At 42.0% G+C, this 23827-nt stretch overlaps 1 protein-coding gene across 1 annotated transcript in view; it reads left to right on the top strand.

Moving 5' to 3' along the window:
* Positions 1–23827, top strand: part of LOC115143555 (sodium/potassium/calcium exchanger 3-like) — a 188062-nt gene that overhangs the window by 42155 nt on the left and 122080 nt on the right. Inside the window, exon 2 of the mRNA XM_065001495.1 lies at positions 10714–10848. Coding sequence (XP_064857567.1) covers positions 10714–10848 — 135 coding nt within the window. The remainder of the gene's footprint in view (positions 1–10713; positions 10849–23827) is intronic.

Raw genomic sequence — 23827 nt, 5'->3', positions numbered from 1 at the left:
GTAACCTATGTAATGTTGTCAGCAGGCTACAGTAACCTATGTAATGTTGTCAGCAGGCTACAGTAACCTATGTAATGTTGTCAGTAGACTACAGTAACCTATGTAATGTTGTCAGTAGACTACAGTACAGTAACCTATGTAACGTGTCAGTAAACTACAGTAACATATGTAACGTTGTCAGTAGGCTACAGTAACCTATGTAATGTTGTCAGTAGGCTACAGTAACCTATGTAATGTTGTCAGTAGGCTACAGTAACCTATGTATGTTGTCAGTAGGCTACAGTAACCTATGTAATGTTGTCAGTAGGCTACAGTAACCTATGTAATGTTGTCAGCAGGCTACAGTAACCTATGTAACGTTGTCAGCAGGCTACAGGCTACCTATGTAACAGTAGGCTACAGTAACCTATGTAATGTTGTCAGTAGGCTACAGTAATCTATGTAACGTCAGTAGGCTACAGTAACCTATGTAACGTTGTCAGTAGGCTACAGTAACCTATGTAACGTTGTCAGTAGGCTACAGTAACCTATGTAACGTAGTCACTAGGCTACAGTAACCTATGTAATGTTTTCAGTAGACTACAGTAACCTATGTAATGTTGTCAGTAGACTACAGTAACCTATGTAATGTTGTCAGTAGACTACAGTAACCTATGTAATGTCATCAGCAGGCTACCGTAACCTATGTAATGTTGTCAGTAGGCTACAGTAACCTATGTAATGTTGTCAGTAGGCTACAGTAACCTATGTAATGTTGTCAGTAGGCTACAGTAACCTATGTAACGTTGTCAGTAGGCTACAGTAACCTATGTAACATCGTCAGTAGGCTACAGTAACCTATGTAATGTTGTCAGTAGGCTACAGTAATCTATGTAATGTTGTCAGTAGGCTACAGTAACCTATGTAATGTCAGTAGGCTAACAGTAACCTATGTAATGTTGTCAGTAGACTACAGTAACCTATGTAATGTTGTCAGTAGGCTACAGTAACCTATGTAATGTTGTCAGTAGGCTACAGTAACCTATGTAATGTTGTCAGTAGGCTACAGTAACCTATGTAATGTTGTCAGTAGGCTACAGTAACCTATGTAATGTTGTCAGCAGGCTACAGTAACCTATGTAATGTTGTCAGTAGGCAGTAACCTATGTAATGTTGTCAGTAGCTACAGTAACCTATGTAATGTTGTCAGCAGGCTACAGTAACCTATGTAATGTTGTCAGCAGGCTACAGTAACCTATGTAATGTTGTCAGTAGACTACAGTAACCTATGTAATGTTGTCAGTAGGCAGTAACCTATGTAATGTTGTCAGTAGGCTACAGTAACCTATGTAATGTTGTCAGTAGGCTACAGTAACCAATGTAATGTTGTCAGTAGGCTACAGTAACCTATGTAATGTTGTCAGTAGGCTACAGTAACCTATGTAATGTCGTCAGTAGGCTACAGTAACCTATGTAACGTTGTCAGTAGGCTACAGTAACCTATGTAATGTTGTCAGTACAGTAACCTATGTAATGTTAACCTATGTCAGTAGGCTACAGTAACCTATGTACAGTAATCTATGTCAGTCAGTAGCTACAGTAACCTATGTAACGTTGTCAGTAGGCTACAGTAACCTATGTAACGTTGTCAGTAGGCTACAGTAACCTATGTAATGTTGTCAGTAGGCTACAGTAACCTATGTAACAGTAGGCTACAGTAACCTATGTAACGTATACAGTAACCTATGTAATGTTTTGTCAGTAGACTACAGTAACCTATGTAACCTCAGTAGACTACAGTAACCTATGTAATGTTGTCAGTAGACTACAGTAACCTATGTAATGTTGTCAGTAGGCTACAGTAACCTATGTAATGTTGTCAGCAGGCTAGTAACCTATGTAACCTAGTAGGCTACAGTAACCTATGTAATGTTGTCAGTAGGCTACAGTAACCTATGTAACGTTGTCAGTAGGCTACAGTAACCTATGTAATGTTATCAGTAGGCTACAGTAACCTATGTAATGTTGTCAGTAGGCTACAGTAACCTATGTAATGTTGTCAGTAGGCTACAGTAACCTATGTAATGTTGTCAGTAGGCTACAGTAATCTATGTAATGTTGTCAGTAGGCTACAGTAACCTATGTAACGTTGTCAGTAGGCTACAGTAACCTATGTAACGTTGTCAGTAGGCTACAGTAACCTATGTAATGTTGTCAGTAGGCTACAGTAACCTATGTAACGTTGTCAGTAGGCTACAGTAACCTATGTAACGTAGTCAGTAGGCTACAGTAACCTATGTAATGTTTTCAGTAGACTACAGTAACCTAAGTAATGTTGTCAGTAGACTACAGTAACCTATGTAATGTTGTCAGTAGACTACAGTAACCTATGTAATGTCAGTAGGCTACAGTAACCTATGTAACGTTGTCAGTAGGCTACAGTAACCTATGTAACGTGTCAGTAGGCTACAACCTATGTAACCTAGTAGGCTACAGTAACCTATGAAACATCGTCAGTAGGCTACAGTAACCTATGTAACGTTGTCAGTAGGCTACAGTAACCTATGTAACATCGTCAGTAGGCTACAGTAACCTATGTAATGTAGTCAGTAGGCTACAGTAACTTATGTAACGTTGTCAGTAGGCTACAGTAACGTCGTCAGTAGGCTACAGTAACCTATGTAATGTTGTCAGTAGACTACAGTAACCTATGTAACGTCGTCAGTAGGCTACAGTAACCTATGAAACGTCGTCAGTAGGCTACAGTAACCTATGTAACGTCGTCAGTAGGCTACAGTAACTTATGTAACATCGTCAGTAGGCTACAGTAACCTATGTAATGTTGTCAGCAGGCTACAGTAACCTATGTAACGTAGTCAGTAGACTACAGTAACGTATGTAACGTTGTCAGTAGACTACAGTAACCTATGTAATGTTGTCAGTAGACTACAGTAATCTATGTAATGTTGTCAGTAGGCTGCAGTAACCTATGTAATGTCGTCAGTAGGCTGCAGTAACCTATGTAACGTTGTCAGTAGGCTACAGTAACCTATGTAACGTCGTCAGTAGGCTACAGTAACCTATGTAATGTCATCAGTAGGCTACAGTAACCTATGTAATGTTGTCAGTAGACTACAGTAACCTATGTAACGTAGTCACTAGGCTACAGTAACCTATGTAATGTTTTCAGTAGACTACAGTAACCTAAGTAATGTTGTCAGTAGACTACAGTAACCTATGTAATGTTGTCAGTAGACTACAGTAACCTATGTAATGTCAGTAGGCTCAGTAGGCTAGGCTAGTAACCTATGTAATGTTGTCAGTAGGCTACAGTAACCTATGTAATGTTGTCAGTAGGCTACAGTAACCTATGAAACATCGTCAGTAGGCTACAGTAACCTATGTAACGTTGTCAGTAGGCTACAGTAACCTATGTAACCTCAGTAGGCTACAGTAACCTATGTAATGTTGTCAGTAGGCTACAGTAACCTATGTAATGTTGTCAGTAGGCTACAGTAACCTCAGTAGGCTACAGTAACCTATGTAATGTTGTCAGTAGGCTACAGTAACCTATGTAACGTTGTCAGTAGGCTACAGTAACCTAGTAACAGTAGGCTACAGTAACCTATGTAATGTTGTCAGTAGGCTACAGTAACTTATGTAACATCGTCAGTAGGCTACAGTAACCTATGTAATGTTGTCAGCAGGCTACAGTAACCTATGTAACGTTGTCAGTAGACTACAGTAACCCATGTAACGTTGTCAGTAGACTACAGTAACCTATGTAATGTTGTCAGTAGACTACAGTAACCTATGTAATGTTGTCAGTAGGCTGCAGTAACCTATGTAATGTTGACAGTCAGTAACCTATGTAATGTTGTCAGTACTACAGTAACCTATGTAACGTCGTCAGTAGGCTACAGTAACCTATGTAATGTCAGTAGTCAGTAGTAACCTAACCTGTAATGTTGTCAGGCTACAGTAACCTATGTAATGTTGTCAGTAGGCTACAGTAACCTATGTAATGTTGTCAGTAGGTTGTGTAGTAGGCTACAGTAACCTATGTAATGTTGTCAGTAGGCTACAGTAACATGTAATGTTGTCAGTAGGCTACAGTAACCTATGTAATGTCAGTAGGCTACAGTAACCTATGTAACGTTGTCAGTAGGCTACAGTAACCTATGTAACGTTGTCAGTAGGCTACAGTAACCTATGTAATGTTGTCAGCAGGCTACAGTAACCTATGTAACGTTGTCAGTAGGCTACAGTAACCTATGTAACGTAGTCACAGTAGCTACAGTAACCTATGTAATGTTGTCAGTAGGCTACAGTAACCTATGTAATGTTGTCAGTAGACTACAGTAACCTATGTAATGTTGTCAGTAGAACCTATGTAATGTTGTCTACAGTAACCTATGTAATGTTGTCAGTAGGCTACAGTAACCTAACCTGTAACGTTGTCAGTAGGCTACAGTAACCTATGTAATGTTGTCAGTAGACTACAGTAATCTATGTAATGTTGTCAGTAGGCTACAGTAACCTATGTAACGTTGTCAGTAGGCTACAGTAACCTATGTAACATCGTCAGTAGGCTACAGTAACCTATGTAATGTAGTCAGTAGGCTACAGTAACCTATGTAACGTTGTCAGTAGGCTACAGTAACCTATGTAATGTAGTCAGTAGGCTACAGTAACCTATGTAATGTTGTCAGTAGACTACAGTAACCTATGTAACGTCGTCAGTAGGCTACAGTAACCTATGAAACGTTGTCAGTAGGCTACAGTAACCTATGTAACGTCGTCAGTAGGCTACAGTAACTTATGTAACATCGTCAGTAGGCTACAGTAACCTATGTAATGTTGTCAGTAGGCTACAGTAACCTATGTAACGTTGTCAGTAGACTACAGTAACCCATGTAACGTTGTCAGTAGACTACAGTAACCTATGTAATGTTGTCAGTAGACTACAGTAACCTATGTAATGTTGTCAGTAGGCTGCAGTAACCTATGTAATGTTGAGTAGGCTACAGTAACCTATGTAGGCTGCTACAGTAACCTATGTAATGTTGTCAGTAGACTACAGTAACCTATGTAACTATGTCAGTGGGCTACAGTAACCTATGTAATGTCATCAGTAGGCTACAGTAACCTATGTAATGTTGTCAGTAGACTACAGTAACCTATGTAACGTCGTCAGTAGGCTACAGTAACCTATGTAATGTTGTCAGTAGACGACAGTAACCTATGTAATGTTGTCAGAAGCTACAGTAACCTATGTAATGTTGTCAGCAGGCTACAGTAACCTATGTAATGTTGTCAGCAGGCTACAGTAACCTATGTAATGTTGTCAGTAGACTACAGTAACCTATGTAATGTTGTCAGTAGACGACAGTAACCTATGTAACGTCGTCAGTAAACTACAGTAACCTATATGTAACGTTATGTAACGTTGTCAGTAGGCTACAGTAACCTATGTAATGTTGTCAGTAGGCGACAGTAACCTATGTAATGTTGTCAGTAACCTACAGTAATGTAATGTCAGTAGGCTACAGTAACCTATGTAACGTTGTCAGTAGGCTACAGTAACCTATGTAACGTTGTCAGTAGGCTACAGTAACCTATGTAATGTTGTCAGGCTACAGTAACCTATGTAACTAGTAGGCTGTAACCTTGTAACAGTAGGCTACAGTAACCTATGTAATGTTTTCAGTAGAGTAACTATGTAATGTTTTCAGTAGACTACACCTAGTAATGTTGTCAGTAGACTACAGTAACCTATGTAATGTTGTCAGTAGACTACAGTAACCTATGTAATGTCATCAGTAGGCTACAGTAACCTATGTAACGTTGTCAGTAGGCTACAGTAACCTATGTAACGTCGTCAGTAGGCTACAGTAACCTATGAAACATCGTCAGTAGGCTACAGTAATCTATGTAACGTCAGTAGGCTACAGTAACCTATGTAACGTTGTCAGTAGGCTACAGTAACCTATGTAATGTAGTCAGTAGGCTACAGTAACCTATGTAACGTTAGGCTACAGTAACGTCAGTAGGCTACAGTAACCTATGTAATGTTGTCAGTAGACTACAGTAACCTATGTAACGTCGTCAGTAGGCTACAGTAACCTATGAAACGTTGTCAGTAGGCTACAGTAACCTATGTAACGTCGTCAGTAGGCTACAGTAACTTATGTAACATCGTCAGTAGGCTACAGTAACCTATGTAATGTTGTCAGCAGGCTACAGTAACCTATGTAATGTTGTCAGTAGGCTACAGTAACCTATGTAATGTTGTCAGTAGGCTACAGTAACCTATGTAATGTTGTCAGTAGACTACAGTAACCTATGTAACTATGTCAGTGGGCTACAGTAACCTATGTAATGTCATCAGTAGGCTACAGTAACCTATGTAACTATGTCAGTGGGCTACAGTAACCTATGTAATGTCATCAGTAGGCTACAGTAACCTATGTAATGTTGTCAGTAGACTACAGTAACCTATGTAACGTTGTCAGTAGGCTACAGTAACCTATGTAATGTTGTCAGTAGACTACAGTAACCTATGTAATGTTGTCAGTAGGCTACAGTAACCTATGTAATGTTGTCAGTAGGCTACAGTAACCTATGTAATGTTGTCAGTAGGCTACAGTAACCTATGTTATGTTGTCAGTAGGCTACAGTAACCTATGTAACGCAGTAGGCTAGTAACCTATGTAATGTTGTCAGTAGGCTACAGTAACCTATGTAATGTTGTCAGCAGGCTGTTGTCAGTAAGTAACCTATGTAATGTTGTCAGCAGGCTACAGTAACCTATGTAACGTTGTCAGTAGGCTACAGTAACCTATGTAATGTTGTCAGCAGGCTACAGTAACCTATGTAATGTTAATGTTGTCAGTAGGCTACAGTAACCTATGTAATGTTGTCAGTAGGCTACAGTAACCTATGTAATGTTGTCAGTAGACTACAGTAACCTATGTAACGTTGTCAGTAGGCTACAGTAACCTATGTAATGTTGTCAGTAGACTACAGTAACCTATGTAATGTTGTCAGTAGCTACAGTAACCTATGTAATGTTGTCAGTAGGCTACAGTAACCTATGTAATGTTGTCAGTAGGGCTACAGTAACCTATGTAATGTTGTCAGTGGGCTACAGTAACCTATGTAATGTTGTCAGTAGGCTACAGTAACCTATGTAATGTTGTCAGTAGGCTACAGTAACCTATGTAATGTTGTCAGTAGGCTACAGTAACCTATGTAATGTTGTCAGTAGGCTACAGTAACCTATGTAATGTTGTCAGTAGGCTACAGTAACCTATGTAATGTTGTCAGCAGGCTACAGTAACCTATGTAATGTTGTCAGTAGCTACAGTAACCTATGTAATGTTGTCAGTAGGCTACAGTAACCTATGTAATGTTGTCAGTAGGCTACAGTAACCTATGTAATGTTGTCAGTAGGCTACAGTAACCTATGTAATGTTGTCAGTAGACTACAGTAACCTATGTAATGTTGTCAGTAGGCTACAGTAACCTATGTAATGTTGTCAGTAGGCTACAGTAACCTATGTAACGTTGTCAGTAGGCTACAGTAACCTATGTAATGTCATCAGTAGGCTACAGTAACCTATGTAATGTTGTCAGTAGACTACAGTAACCTATGTAACGTTGTCAGTAGGCTACAGTAACCTATGTAATGTTGTCAGTAGGCTACAGTAACCTATGTAATGTTGTCAGTAGGCTACAGTAACCTATGTAACGTCGTCAGTAGGCTACAGTAACCTATGTAACATTGTCAGTAGGCTACAGTAACCTATGTAATAACCTATGTTGTCAGTAGGCTACAGTAACTTATGTAACATTGTCAGTAGGTTACAGTAACCTATGTAATGTTGTCAGTAGACTACAGTAACCTATGTAACGTCGTCAGTAGGCTACAGTAACCTCTGAAACGTCGTCAGTAGGCTACAGTAACCTATGTAACGTCGTCAGTAGGCTACAGTAACTTATGTAACATCGTCAGTAGGCTACAGTAACCTATGTAATGTTCTCAGTAGACTACAGTAACCTATGTAACGTCGTCAGTAGGCTACAGTAACCTCTGAAACATCGTCAGTAGGCTACAGTAACCTATGTAACGTCGTCAGTAGGCTACAGTAACTTATGTAACATCGTCAGTATTCTACAGTAACCTGTGCCTTATGGAATTTTTTTCCTTCTTAATGCATTTGAGCCAATCAGTTGTGTTCTGACAATTTAGGGGTGGTAGACAGAAGAAAGCCCTATTTGGTTAAATACCAAGTCCATATTATGGCAAGAACAGCTCAAATAAGTAAAGAGAATCAAGAGTCTGTCATTACTTTAAGACATGAAGTTCAGTCAATCTGGAAAATGTCAAGAACTTTTAAAGTTTCTGTAAGTGCAGTCTCAAAATCATCAGGCTCTGTGATGAAACTGTCTCTCATGAGGACCGTCACAAGACAGACCCAGAGTTACCTCTGCTGCAGAGGATAAGTTCATTAGAGTTACCAGCCTCAGAAATTGCAGCCCAAATAAATGCTTCACAGAGTTCAAGTAACAGACACTTTTCAACAGCAACTGTTCAGAGAAGACTGCGTGAATCAGGCTTTCATGGTCGAATTCCTTCAAAGAAACTAATACTAAAGGACACCAAAAATAAGAAGAGACGTGCTTGGGCCAAGAAACATGAGCAATGGACATTAAACCGGTGGATATCTGTCCTTTGGTGTGATGAGTCCATATTTGAGATTTTTGGTTCCAACCGCCGTGTGTTTGTGAGACGTGGAGTAGGTGAGCGGATGATCTCCGCATGTGTGGTTCCCACCGTGAAGCATGGAGGTGTGATGGTGTGGGGGTGCTTTGCTGGTGACAGTGTCTTTGATTTATTTAGAATTCAAGGCGCACTTAACCAGCACGGATACCACAGAATTCTGCAGTGGTACACCATCCCATCTGGTTTCCACTTAGTGGAACTATCATTTGTTTTTCAATGGGACAATGACCCAAAACACACCTCCAGGCTGTGTAAGGGCTATTTGACCAGTGAGAGTGATGGAGTGCTGCATCAGATGACCTGGCCTCCACAATCACCTGACCCCAACCCATTGAGATGGCTTGGAATGAGTTGGACCGCAGAGTGAAGGAAAAGCAGCCAACAAGTGCTCAGCATATGTGGGAACTCCTTCAAGACTGTTGGAAAAGCATTCCTCATGAAGCTGGTTGAGAGAATGCCAAGAGTGTGCAAAGCTGTCATCAAGGCAAAAGGTGGCTACTTTGAACAATCTAAAATATAGTTTAACACTTTTTTGGTTACTACATGATTCCATATGTGTTATTTCTTAGTTGTGATGTCTTCACTATTGTTCGACAATGGAGAAAATAGTAAAAATAAAGAAAATCCCTTGAATGAGTAGGTGTGTCAGAGAAGCATTGCCTGTACAACCGCAGTAAAGCTCAGGTGTTTCATACTGCAGCTAAGCTGAAATCAGGGCAGAGTACCCAGGGGTATACTAAAAACACTTCTCCAGGTTACAGAGAGAGACAAAAGATGTCCACTCCTACTCTCTTCCTCTACTACTCTATACAAAGCACTTTAACTTTAAAACACACAGCTTGCTATTCGAGGTCGACGTTTACTTTTCGTGAACTGTCACTTATATCCCATTGAATCTTCATTACAGAACAGGGACAGAAGGCCTGGTGCTTGTATATGAATATTCATATTTCACTGCTATGTCAGTGTGCGCATCCTGGTAACGGAACAACGCAATGCAACAGGGACACACACTACTGTGTGTGTGTGTGTTCAAACCAACAATGACACTCCAGTTAATGCATTTATCCACTTCCCATTGTGTGCCTCTGTGAAACTGTTAAACATCGTGCCCAATATATATATATTAATTATATGTTGATTATTCATGATCCACTTCATGAAGTGCGTGCATGTGTGTGTTATGTTCTCTGAACTTAGTGGAGAAGCACTCAACGCCTTGCAGGCATTGACACATTAATCACCGGTGCGATATGCTTGTTATTTCTGTGTGTGTGCGTGTAAGTTAGTGTGTGTGTATGTGTATGGATGGCCTGTGTGTGTGTCTGTGAGAGTAGGTGAATACACACTGAATGTTGGCCCGCTGCCTGCCTTGTGAGTACAGAATCAAAGGTGATGATGCCTGGTGGAAAGGTCAGCCATACCTCTAGGTCTGACTATAGGACATTTGAATACCTCTGTTTCTGATTTTGATTCAAAGCATTTCTCTTTTGTGTCTGTCAGCCAGCTGAAAAGGTTAGAGTGGGTTTAGGGTTGTCCAAAGAAGAAAATGAATGAATCCTGTACCCTGTTTTTGCCTCTGGATGTGTTCTTTATACAGAGTGCACTCATGATTCAAGTGGAATTTTGTGTGATTCAATACAATGTATTCTGCCCCCAGTTCTTTCCCTTCGTTTCATTTCTCAGGGCATAATAACTTGATAAATATAACTTCAACACTGACAAAATAATCCTCCTCAGATTTTTTGTTGATTTCAAAGTAGATCATGGTCGTGTTAAGTAGGGACAAAACAGAATAAAACAGAGAGAAACCGGGAGGTTATACTGAACTGGTCCAATAACAAATGATCATTTTTATTTTGTGATCAAAATTCTTTGCAACAATGTGACATAATGAACATGCCCTGGTTACCTCGTTTCAAGCGTCCTCTACCTGTGTCTCGTAGGTTATGACACATCCAGCCCCACCACGTATGATGATGAGCGATGGGGAGGCAGGAAGCTACTGCAGAAGGTGGACACATTGGACAGTAATAGCAGCATGGAAGAGGATGGGGAAAAGAAAAACTGCACCGAACCAGGTAACAAAATGAAAGAAAGAAATCAAACATCTCATATCCCTTCCTCTCTTGCCCCCGCTCCAGGTAAGAGAGAAAGAAGGAAGAAAGAGAGCACCCCGTATTCTCCCTCCCTCCCTCCGTTATTCCCATCTCCCCTTGTCCTCCCAAACTGGGGTAAAACAGACTGTTGGGTCAGATAGGCTCCCATGAGCCTACAGTACATCACACACACACACACGGTAGTGTTCTTTCTGGGTGTTTCAGCACTTTTCACACTTATTCTCGGTCACATTCTGGGACCCTGTAGCTTTTCTGACAAGTGAAAGTCCCCAGTTTCCATGGCGACCTCTTATCTGATCATCAACGAGCGACTTGGGCTTGACTGTTCAAGCCGGCACTCGTCGATGGGTGAATGGTGTGTAAGAATGCTTGAGTTACATGTTACACGCTGCTAGATGAAATGGTGCTGTATAGAACCACAAAGGGTTAAATCCCTCAAATAAATACAACTATATATATACAGTACTAGTCAAAAGTTTGGACACACCTACTCATTCAATGATTTTTCTTTATTTTATATTTTATATTTGTTACTCTTCGAAGTAGCCACCCTTTGCCTTGATGACAGCTTTGCACACACTTGACATTCTCTCAACCAGCTTCATGAGGTAGTCACCTGGAATGCATTTAGAATTTCTTTCCTTCTTAATGTGTTTGAGCCAATCAGTTGTGTTGTGACAAGGTAGGGGTCCATATTATGGCAAGAACAGCTCAAATAAGCAAAGAGAAACGACAGTCCATCATTACTTTAAGACATGAAGGTCAGTCAATCCGGAAAATTTGAAGAACTTTGAAAGTTTCTTCAAGTGCAGTCACTAAAACCATCAAGCGCTATGATGAAACTGGCTCTCAAGAGGACTGCCACAGGAAAGGAAGACCCAGAGTTACCTCTGCTGCAGAGAATACGTTCGTTAAAGTTAACTGCACCTCAGAAATTGCAGTCCAAATGAATGCTTCACGGAGTCACAGAGTTCAAGTAACAGACACATCTCAATATCAACTGTCCAGAGATGACTGCGTGAATCAGGCCTTCATGGTCGAATTGCTGCAAAGAAAGACACCAATAAGAAGAAGAGACTTATTTGGGCCAAGGAACATGAGCAATGGACATTAGACCGGTGGAAATCTGTCCTTTGGTCTGATGAGTCCAAATTTGAGATTTTTGGTTCAAACCGCAGTGTCTTTGTGAGATGCAGAGAAGGTGAACGGATGATGTCCGCATGTGTGGTTCCCACCGTGAAGCATGGAGGAGGAGGTGTGTTGGTGTGGGGGTGCTTTGCTGGTGACAATGTCTGTGATTTATTTTGAATTCATGGCACACTTAACCAGCATGGCTACCACAGCATTCTGCAGCAATACCCCATCCCATCTGGTTTACGCTTAGTGGGACTATCATTTGTTTTTCAACAGGACAATGACCCAAAACACCTCCAGGCTGTGTAAGGGCTATTTGAAAAAGGAGAGTGATGGAGTGCTGCATCAGATGACCTGGCCTGCACATTCACCTGTCCTCAACCCAATTGAGATGGTTTGGGATGAGTTGGACCGCAGAGTGAAGGAAAAGCATCCAACAAGTGCTCAGCATATGTGGGAACTCCTTTAATACTGCTGGAAAAGCATTCCCCATGAAGCTGGTTGAGAATGCCAAGAGTGTGCAAAGCTGGCATCAAGACAAAAGATGGCTACGTTGAAGAATCTGAAATGTAGTTTAACGCTCCGTGCCTCTTTGCTTGACATCATAGGAACATCAAAAGAAATCAGACAAGAGTTCAGAAAAACAATTGTAGACCACCACAAGTCTGGTTCATCCTTGGGAGCAATTTACAAACGCCTGAAGGTACCACGTTCATCTGTACAAACAATAGTACGCAAGTATAAACACCATGGGACCACACAGCCGTCATACCGCTCAGGAAGGAGACGCGTTCTGTCTCCTAGAGATTAACATACTTTGGTGCAAAAAAGTACAAATCAATCACAGCAAAGGACCTTGTGAAGATGCTGGAGGAAACAGGTACAAAAGTATCTATATCCACAGTTAAACGAGTCCTATATCGACATAGCCTGAAAGGCAACTCAGCAAGGAAGAAGCTATCGCTCCAAAACTGCCATAAAAAAAGCCTGACTATCGTTTGCAACTGCACATGGGGACAAAGATTGTACCTTTTGGAGAAATGTCCTCTGGTCTGAAGAAACAAAAACAGAACTGTTTGGCCATAATAACCATTGTTATGTTTGGAGGAAAAAGGGGGAGGCTTGCAAGCCAAAGAACACCATCCCAACCCGTGAAGGACAGGGTGGCAGCATCAGGTTGTGTGGATGCTTTGCCGCAGGAGGGACTGGTGCCCTTCACAAAATAGATGGCTTCATGAGGGAGGAAAAGTATGCGGCTATATTGAAGAAACATCCCAAAACATCAGTCAGGATGTTAATGCTTGGTCGCAAATGGGTCTTCCAAATGGACAATGACCCCAAGCATACCTCCAAAGTTGTGTCAAAATGTCTTTCTGGCCATCACAAAGCCCTGACCTCAATCCCATAGAACATTTGTGGGCAGAACTGTAAAAGCATGTGCAAACAGGGAAGCCTACAAACCTGACTCAGTTACACCAGCTCTGTCAGGAGGAATGGGCCAAAATTCACCCAACTTATTGTGGGAAGCTTGTGGAAGGCTACTTGAAACGTTTGACCCAAGTTAAACAATTTAAAGGCAATGCTACGAAATACTAATTGAGTGTCTGTAAACCTCTGACCCACAGGGAAGGTGATGAAAGAAATAAAAGCTGAAATAAATTGTTCTCTCTACTATTATTCTGACATTTCACATTCTTGAAATAAAGTGGTGATCATAATTGACCTCAGACATTTTTACTAGGATTAAATGTCAGGAATTGTGAAAAACTGAGTTTAACTGTATTTGGCTAAGGTGTATGTAAACTTCTGACTTCAACTGTAACTGCTAAGCACCATTATTCTTAGCAGTGTACTTGACAGGTTTAGAAGCGCATTCCCCTACAGAGTTAATAAAGTGATTAAAATCTTAGGCTTTTTCTGCCTGAATTTGAAGCAGGTCTCTTGTATGTTTTTCATCTTCATAATCCCACATCCCTTCCCCATATATACCACATCATCATCATCTTCCAGACCTGCCTATCCTGCATCATCTAGCCCAGTGTATATTTATAGCCCCATATGGATGGTGGAAATTTGACATTCAACTCTGTTGTAATGATGGGTTGAACTGAAGCTTGGGGGGAGGGGAAGAGTGGATGGAGAGGGTTTCACTGAAGGATTGTATTGATGTTTTGTTTTCTTACCTTGAGCTATGAGATAATGATGACACACACACGCTGTCATATCCCCCCCACACACACCCTTCACCATTTACCTTACCCACCACATTCACCCTCCTTTCCCCCACTCTCTGGTGTGCTAATTAAGCAAAATAGCCACAATCAATCTCCCATCTCATCCTCCTCCCTCAAGGTCACCCTTGTGGTCTATAAAAGGGAGATAGGGGTCGGAGGTCAAGTTATTCTCCTTTCCCTGCCTATTATAGTTCACCTCTCCTTCTCCTTGTTAAAATGAAAGCGAGCGTTTAAGAGGCCAGGACTCTGGGGTGACTCCAGTGACGCGTGGCGTAAAGGTAGAGGTTGGACTAAATGATAACCTCTCCTTTCAATATGTATGTACACACACACACACACACACACACACACACACACACACACACACACACACACACACACACACACAGTTTGGACTAATAACCTCTCTTAAAAGTCTACCTTCTTTCACCCCTTTTCGTGTTCCTGGTAAAGATAGATGTAGTGCGTGTTAAGAGTGAGTCTTGTTGATTTGACCTTTTGAGAAAGTGCTTTTTGGGAGGGGGAGGGGGGTGTATGATTGCGTTTATGATTGCTTGTGTCTGTGGGTGTGTTAGTGTACATTTAGAGTGTGTGCAAATGTGTGTGTCCGTGAGTGCGTATTTTTTGTCTGTCTGTGTGTGTTAGTGTACGTTTAGAGTGTGTGCAAATGTGTGTGTCCGTGAGTGCGTATTTTTTGGCTGTCTGTGTGTGTTAGTGTACATTTCGAGTGTGTGCAAATGTGTGTGTCCGTGAGTGCATATTTTTTCTGTGTGTGTTATTGTCCGTGTGAGAGAGAGCACCCTGTATGCGTGTCTGTGTCTGAGTACCGGTATCCCTGCTGCCCCAGCAGTGGAGATGGACATGTGGACAGGACAGTACAGTACCAGTACCCCTGCTGCCCCAGCAGTGGAGATGGACATGTGGACAGTACAGTACCAGTACCCCTGCTGCCCCAGCAGTGGAGATGGACATGTGGACAGTACAGTACAGTACCAGTACCCCTGCTGCCCCAGCAGTGGAGATGGACATGTGGACAGTACAGTACAGTACCAGTACCCCTGCTGCCCCAGCAGTGGAGATGGACATGTGGACAGTACAGTACAGTACCAGTACCCCTGCTGCCCCAGCAGTGGAGATGGACATGTAGACAGTACAGTACAGTACCAGTACCCCTGCTGCCCCAGCAGTGGAGATGGACATGTGGACAGTACAGTACAGTACCAGTACCCCTGCTGCCCCAGCAGTGGAGATGGACATGTGGACAGTACAGTACCAGTACCCCTGCTGCCCCAGCAGTGGAGATGGACATGTGGACAGTACAGTACAGTACCAGTACCCCTGCTGCCCCAGCAGTGGAGATGGACATGTGGACAGTACAGTGCAGTACCAGTACCCCTGCTGCCCCAGCAGTGGAGATGGACATGTGGACAGTACAGTACAGTACCAGTATCCCTGCTGCCCCAGCAGTGGAGATGGACATGTGGACAGTACAGTACCAGTATCCCTGCTGCCCCAGCAGTGGAGATGGACATGTGGACAGTACAGTACAGTACCAGTACCCCTGCTGCCCCAGCAGTGGAGATGGACATGTGTACAGTACAGTGCAGGCCTTGATGACGCTCGGCGTGAGCTCTCCTGAAGTACCTGCAGAAGGCTTCTCTGATTGTTCTGTTCCTTCCACCAACATCCTGCTGCTCCTGCACTTCAGACGGAACCCCTCATTTCACTAACACACACACAAGAACACACACATTACAAACACAAACAAACACACACACGCTGCCAGAAAGACATGAAATTACCCATAACCCGTCATTACGCCCACCTTCGATGATTTTAATTGCGGGGACCCCGCTGGGTGAGTTGATTTCTGATGCTTGTTTTGGGGAATGGGGAGGAGATAGGAGAGATGAGAGGAGAGGGAGGGAGGGAGGAGATGAAAGGAGAGGAGGGGAGGGGAAAGGAGAGAGGATAGGAGGGGAAAGGAGAGAAGAAATGAGGGGAGGGGAAAGGACAGAGGAGAGGAAAGGAGAGAGGCGAGGAAAGGAGAGAGGCGAGGAAAGGGGAGAGGAGAGGAAAGTAGAGAGGCGAGGAAAGGAGAGAGGAGAGGAAAGGAGAGAGGAGAGGAAAGGAGAGAGGCGAGGAAAGGAGAGAGGCGAGGAAAGGAGAGAGGTGGAACGGAAGGGAGGGGAAAGGAGAGATGAGGAGGGGAGAAAAGAGCGGGGAGAGGAGAGGAAAGGAGGGGGAGGGGAAATGAGAGAGGAGAGGAGGGGATGGGAGAAAAGAGCAGAGGAGGGGAGGGGAGGGCAAAGGAGAGAGGAGAGGAAAGGAAGGGAGGGGAAATGAGAGAGGAGAGGAAAGATGAGGAAAGGGGAAAGAGAGAGGAGGGGAGGGGAGAAAAGAGCAGAGAATGGGAGAGGAGAGAGGAGGAAAGGAGAGAATGTATGGATGAGACTAGATAAAGATATAGAATATGCCAGAAAAGAAGAGAGGGAACAAGCCACAGGTATGGCTTCAGAGGCTTTTGGTAGTGTAGGTAGATGGGTGTTCTCACTCTTCTGGTAGTGTAGGTAGATGGGTGTCCTCACTCTTCTGGTAGTATAGGTAGATGGGTGCTCTCACTCTTCTGGTAGTGTAGGTAGATGGGTGTTCTCACACTTCTTCTGGTAGTGTAGGTAGATGGGTGTTCTCACACTTCTTTTGGTAGTGTAGGTAGATGGGTGTTCTCACTCTTCTTCTGGTAGTGTAGGTAGATGGGTGTTCTCACTCTTCTTCTGGTAGTGTAGGTAGATGGGTGCTCTCATTCTTCTTCTGGTAGTGTAGGTAGATAGATGGGTGTTCTCACTCTTCTAGTAGTGTAGGTAGATGGGTGTTCTCACTCTTCTTCTGGTGGTGTAGGTAGATGGGTGTTCTCACTCTTCTTCTGTTAGTGTAGGTAGATGGGTATTCTCACTCTTCTTCTGGTAGTGTAGGTAGATGGGTGTTCTCACTCTTCTTCTGTTAGTGTAGGTAGATGGGTGTTCTCACTCTTCTTCTGGTAGTGTAGGTACGGGTAGATAGGTGCTCTCACTCTTCTCAGGGACTGGAGAAGATTCCGATGAGGAGTGTTGGGTTTTAAGGAGATGGATTTGCTCTGTGGTTTGTAGGAAGGGTAATTAGCCCTATGCACTTGTAGGGCATAGGGTTATGTAGCAAAGGAGGCTGGTGGAGGGGAGTTATAGGAGGATGGGTTCATTGTAATGGTGTGAATGGAATGAATGGAACGGAGTCAAACATGGTTTCCATATGTTTGATACCGTTTCATACATTCCATTCCAGCCTTTACAATGAGTCCGTCCTCCTATAGCGCCTCCCACCAGCCTCCTCTGCTATGTAGGCTATTTTCACTCTGCATCGGGCCAGAAAAGGGAAGAGAAGAGATGTGTGAGATTGCTGATAGGGCTGTGTGGTTGAAGAATAGGTGACAGACAAAGAGTGAGAGAGACCCAAATGATGTGTGGGTTTATAAGATGCTTTCATGGCCTTTGATTTACTGCTGTGAGACCATTGGACATCAGACTTGTACAGTTTGTAATGAAACAACACAAAAGGATGTTCTTAGAACTAGACCTTGTTCTAGTCATCGAAGATAAGTGTTTTCATTAGAACTAGACCTTGTTCTAGTCATCGAAGATAAGTGTATTCATTAGATCTAGACCTTGTTCTAGTCATCGAAGATAAGTGTATTCATTAGAACTAGACCTTGTTCTAGTCATCGAAGATAAGTGTATTCATTAGAACTAGACCTTGTTCTAGTCATCGAAGATAAGTGTTTTCATTAGAACTAGACCTTGTTCTAGTCATCGAAGATAAGTGTATTCATTAGAACTAGACCTTGTTCTAGTCATCGAAGATAAGTGTATTCATTAGAACTAGACCTTGTTCTAGTCATCGAAGATAAGTGTATTCATTAGAACTAGACCTTGTTCTAGTCATCGAAGATAAGTGTTTTCATTAGAACTAGACCTTGTTCTAGTCATCGAAGATAAGTGTATTCATTAGAACTAGACCTTGTTCTAGTCATCGAAGATAAGTGTATTCATTAGAACTAGACCTTGTTCTAGTCATCGAAGATAAGTGTATTCATTAGAACTAGACCTTGTTCTAGTCATCGAAGATAAGTGTATTCATTAGAACTAGACCTTGTTCTAGTCATCGAAGATAAGTGTATTCATTAGAACTAGACCTTGTTCTAGTCATCGAAGATAAGTGTATTCATTAGAACTAGACCTTGTTCTAGTCATCGAAGATAAGTGTTTTCATTAGAACTAGACCTTGTTCTAGTCATCGAAGATAAGTGTTTTCATTAGAACTAGACCTTGTTCTAGTCATCGAAGATAAGTGTATTCATTAGAACTAGACCTTGTTCTAGTCATCGAAGATAAGTGTATTCATTAGAACTAGACCTTGTTCTAGTCATCGAAGATAAGTGTATTCATTAGAACTAGACCTTGTTCTAGTCATCGAAGATAAGTGTATTCATTAGAACTAGACCTTGTTCTAGTCATCGAAGATAAGTGTATTCATTAGAACTAGACCTTGTTCTAGTCATCGAAGATAAGTGTTTTCATTAGAACTAGACCTTGTTCTAGTCATCGAAGATAAGTGTTTTCATTAGAACTAGACCTTGTTCTAGTCATCGAAGATAAGTGTTTTCATTAGAACTAGACCTTGTTCTAGTCATCGAAGATAAGTGTATTCATTAGAACTAGACCTTGTTCTAGTCATCGAAGATAAGTGTTTTCATTAGAACTAGACCTTGTTCTAGTCATCGAAGATAAGTGTTTTCATTAGAACTAGACCTTGTTCTAGTCATCGAAGATAATTGTTTTCATTAGAACTAGACCTTGTTCTAGTCATCGAAGATAAGTGTTTTCATTAGAACTAGACCTTGTTCTAGTCATCGAAGATAAGTGTATTCATTAGAACTAGACCTTGTTCTAGTCATCGAAGATAAGTGTTTTCATTAGAACTAGACCTTGTTCTAGTCATCGAAGATAAGTGTATTCATTAGAACTAGACCTTGTTCTAGTCATCGAAGATAAGTGTTTTCATTAGAACTTGGTTTTTCAACTCATCCGTCGATTTTTAAACATATTTTAAACATGATCTAATTGAAAACGGCTTCTTTTCTTATAACCAATCCTTGTGTTCCTTAAGTTCTCCTGTCCTTCAGTAGGATACTGTAGACAATTCCACATGCATTATCCACAAGGTCTAGACTTAACCGGTAACGTTCTCCACAACTGCGTGCCCATATGATACAGTATGCCACGATCAAATGAGAACACACACACACACGGCTGCTGTAGATGGGACCCCAGCCCGTGTGTGAGGCTGCGACAATGCTCTCTCCAGGGGTTTCCTCTCCTCCCAGAGGCATTCAGTCTTCAGCACACACTATCTGAACAGTGTGTGTGTGCACATTGTGTGTGTGTGTGTGATACCCTTAGGAAGCTAGAAGGACCAGCTGATGAATTGCAGTTTGATGCCCCGGATGTCTGTAGAGGTGGGTGATAGCTAAGTAGGTAGGTATGTGTGTTTGCCTGTGTGCGTGTGTTTGTTTACCTATGTGCGTGTGTGTGCGTGTGTGTGCGCGCCCGCTTATGAGGACTCCTAGCACTTTGCCCCGTAGGCTCGCAAGAAGAGATGAAGCCTTGTCTAACTCAATATACAGTTGATGAAATAAAATAAAAAAATCTTCTGACTTATAACGGTCAGCTTTTACATTGTGATAAACATCAGATCTGGGTTCAACTACTATTCCAAAGCTTTCAAGTACTTTTTTGCTCTAGCCTGCCTTGAGTTGCTGTAGCCTGCCATATGGGTCGGGTGGGCGGTTGCAGTTTCAATTCTATTTGAACCCAGGTTTGCTAATCATATTCATATTGGTGATGACCCGTCTATACCGAGAGAGATTTCCTTTGAGAAATCAACTGCTGGGTATTGTGATAGGGGGGGGGGGGGTTCATAATAACGTAACAACAACAGCTACAGATGGTGTGTGTGTACTTTAGTGTGCAGATTGCAGACGCCATATAGTTATTGCATGAGGAGGAGATCGTTCCTCGTGGGAATAAGACCAATCTATCTCCGCAATTAGCTTAGCAAGTTTCCCCGAAACTGTCACTGGGGTCACCACCTCTTTCTTTGCTTATATATATATATATATATTTTTTTTTTTAAATCTCTCCCTCTCTCTCTCCCTCTCTCTCCCTCTCTCTCTCTCTCCCTCTCCCTCTCCCTCTCTCTCTCCCTCTCCCTCTCTCTCTCTCTTTCTCTCTTTCTCTCTCTCTCTCTCTCTCTTTCTCTCTCTCTCTCTCTCTCTCTCTCTCTCTCTCTCTCTCTCGACCTGACATGGCAAGTTTACTATTACTTTCATTGTCAAAGTATACATATATAAAAAATAAAAATGTATACATAAATAAATGGTGGGACCCACAGCAATAATAATAGTAGTATTGGACATGCGATTACCATTAACAACAACAATATTAATGTTACGCCCTGACCTTAGAGAGACGTTTTATTTCTCTATTTGGTGAGGTCAGGGTGTGATATGTTTGTATTTCTTTGGTTTTGGCCGAGTGTGGTTCCCAATCAGAGGCAGCTGTCTATCGTTGTCTCTGATTGGGAATCATACTTAGGTAGCCTGTTTTCCCACCTATGTTGTGGGATCTATCTTTTTTTGTTAGCTCTGTGAAGCCGGCAGAACGTGACGTTCGTTATTCCTTTTGTTGTTTTGGTGTTCTGAGTATTAAAGATCATGAACACTTACCACGCTGCACCTTGGTCTACTTCTTCAGACGACCGTTACAATTAATCAGAACAACAATACATTAAAGCAATGGTAGTAGACCAGTGTCAACATGACTGAGAAGACACATGGCAAGGTGTGAAAGACAAAACAAAACAAGATGGGAAATATTATCGACATTACATTGCACTTTTCACTGGCTGTCCCTCAGGTTGTGGTCTCTCTCTCCTTCTCTCTCCTTCTTTCTCCTTCCCTCTCTTAGCAGCTCACCGTTGAATTATGGAACCAAGGATGTTGTCCTACAGCGGAAGTCACTCCACACACCTTTAAAGATTCATCTGAAAGTGAATGATATTCAGCAGTCCTCTTTACTGCTAGGAACATCCTATTCCTTTAACTGTTTCCCCAGAGAGGTCAGAGGAGCTTAAAGAAACCTATGTCTTTTTACATTTTTACACAGTCACACATTCCTCTTGAGTAGGTAGAGTAGGCGTAATGCTGTGGCTCAGTGCAGTACAATGAACGTCCCTGAGTTCGATAGATGTGGTGAGGCCAGGGATTTCAATAGAAGATGCTGGGTCACATCAGCACATACCTTTCACTCTGTGGCGTCGATAGCGTTTCCCCTAGTGATAGTGATGAGTCCTGTCTTAGGTTAGGCTTATTTCAGGTGCGGTTAAGATGATGGGCATTTAAAGTGATACAGATGTAGGATCCTAATTTGATCACTCTTTTGTTGCTGAGGATTTTCCATGCCACCGTAGGTAATGCATATTAGCTTTGTGATTGACATAAAGTCACTGAAAACCTGCACTAACACACATATTACATGTTGCACTTGTCATTTAGCTTACTTTTGGCCAGTTTATCGCCTAACCACCGATCATGCAACATTATGGTCTGAGAGTTCAAATCCTCTTGCTGCAGGATTATTTTTCTGTGACAATACTGCTCAATTGAAGCTCCCACATCTGTAGGTTCATGATGGCCTTAATGGTATCACTCGCTGTATATCACCTCCTTAAACATCCATAGGTCTATCTATATATCGGAGAATGGTTACATTTCCCAACAATATACCTTTCCAAACCAATGACCCGAAGAGGGTTCTTTTAAGTTATTTTTAGTCTTTCTCATTGTCTTCCCAGGCGTGTGTCCAGCTTGGCACGCCATCCTAGTGCCTAACTGACACTTTCAACTGACACACACACACACACACACACCTCCCTGTATAGCACACAGGTCAGTTGTCCCTTAATCTCTGTTAACCCAGAAGTAAAAACTTGCGTAATTTGGTCAGCTGCGTGATTAACTTCTGTGTTCGTATCTGTTAAAATGTTTGTCTCCACCCTCGCAAAAGGAAACTCTCAGCCGACGCCCCCTTGTGAACGAGATGCTACTTTACTGTCTCTCACACCTATCTGCGCTCTTACTGTAACTCAAGTCAAAGCAGTTTAATAACACTGCCTTCACCCAATCCTGAAACGTCCAAATAACCAGTGACGAAAAGCCAAAAACCAGAACTAATGCTGCTCATTAGATCATGCATCCCAGTTCAGTCCCGGCTGATCGGTCTACACACAGAATCTGCCCACGGGAGATTAGTTGTCCCTTAGTGTGAATTCACTCATATGTCATTCGCTGGGGGTGGATGTGATATGTCAGTTCGAAAGCCCGCTTTGACTTGTCATTGGCTGGAGGGGATTGGAGGGGAGGGGCCGGATGTCATCTCGTGTTCAAAGACTGTTGGTGTTGAATCAAGCAGACAGGTATCAAATAACATCAAAATACTTGTTTATATTATTACCTATTATAATCTGTTCACTTTTACACTGGGAGTTGGCCTATATGGATAGTGCTAAATTGAAATGTTTCTTACAGAAGAAGTATGAAACGCACATGCATAACCATGGTAGCAATTGAAAGGGAACAGTTTGGAGATATTGGGAAAAGGATGAGAACCAAAGGTGAGCACACAACATTTCACCTGACTGACGCAAGACTGAATCCAAACATGACATTTATTGTACTTTTCACCGCATTTGTTGATAACGATATCTGCAAATACTCTGGACAAATTCAGTAACATGATAAAACTGTCCCTGGAAAATGTGTTGTAGGTGTAACATAAGACAAAAACATGACAAGGGTTTGAGTGAGAGGACTAGGTGGTGTCACCGTGTGGCTGCTGTGCAGCTGCGCCGTTGAGGAACTAGAACAAGCACATTTGTATTAGTTTCGTTTGGAACACAACCCGGCATCCCCGCCATCACACAATTACATTTATTGTTTACGCAATCCAAAAACTGCCCATTTATATATCGCTATCTGGGTCAGGTGGGTATCATTTGAAAGCTTGTTCACTTGCCGACATGACTAGCTAAGTTATAAAATATGATATTACAGTGTTGGGCTTTCACAAGGCAATTCAGAGAAACAGATTGTAATTTTGGTGCCCATAGAAAGGAGCCAAGAGTGCATTCAGGTGCGTGTGCTGCAGAAAATGTTCTTGCCAATAAACCAACATAGGCTCCTTCTGTTCAGAACAACCAGGGTATGACGCCATGTCATCTTGTAACATCATCCAGTTGGTATTTTAAAAGTTGATTTTGACAACTGTACGCTTCCATAAGATCATATTAGGCAGCCTATCACACTGAACATTTTAAAGAATGGTCCTCTTAAGATACAGCAAATGTAAGAAATACATTACAAATGTATAGGATAGTATAGGATACTATACAGTCGTGGCCAAAAGTTTTGAGAATGACACAAA

Source organism: Oncorhynchus nerka, linkage group LG15 (genome assembly GCF_034236695.1).
Source record: "Oncorhynchus nerka isolate Pitt River linkage group LG15, Oner_Uvic_2.0, whole genome shotgun sequence".
Lineage (NCBI taxonomy): Eukaryota > Metazoa > Chordata > Actinopteri > Salmoniformes > Salmonidae > Oncorhynchus > Oncorhynchus nerka.
Note: the sequence above shows the minus strand (reverse complement) of the source record. Positions and strands in the feature narration are given on the sequence as shown.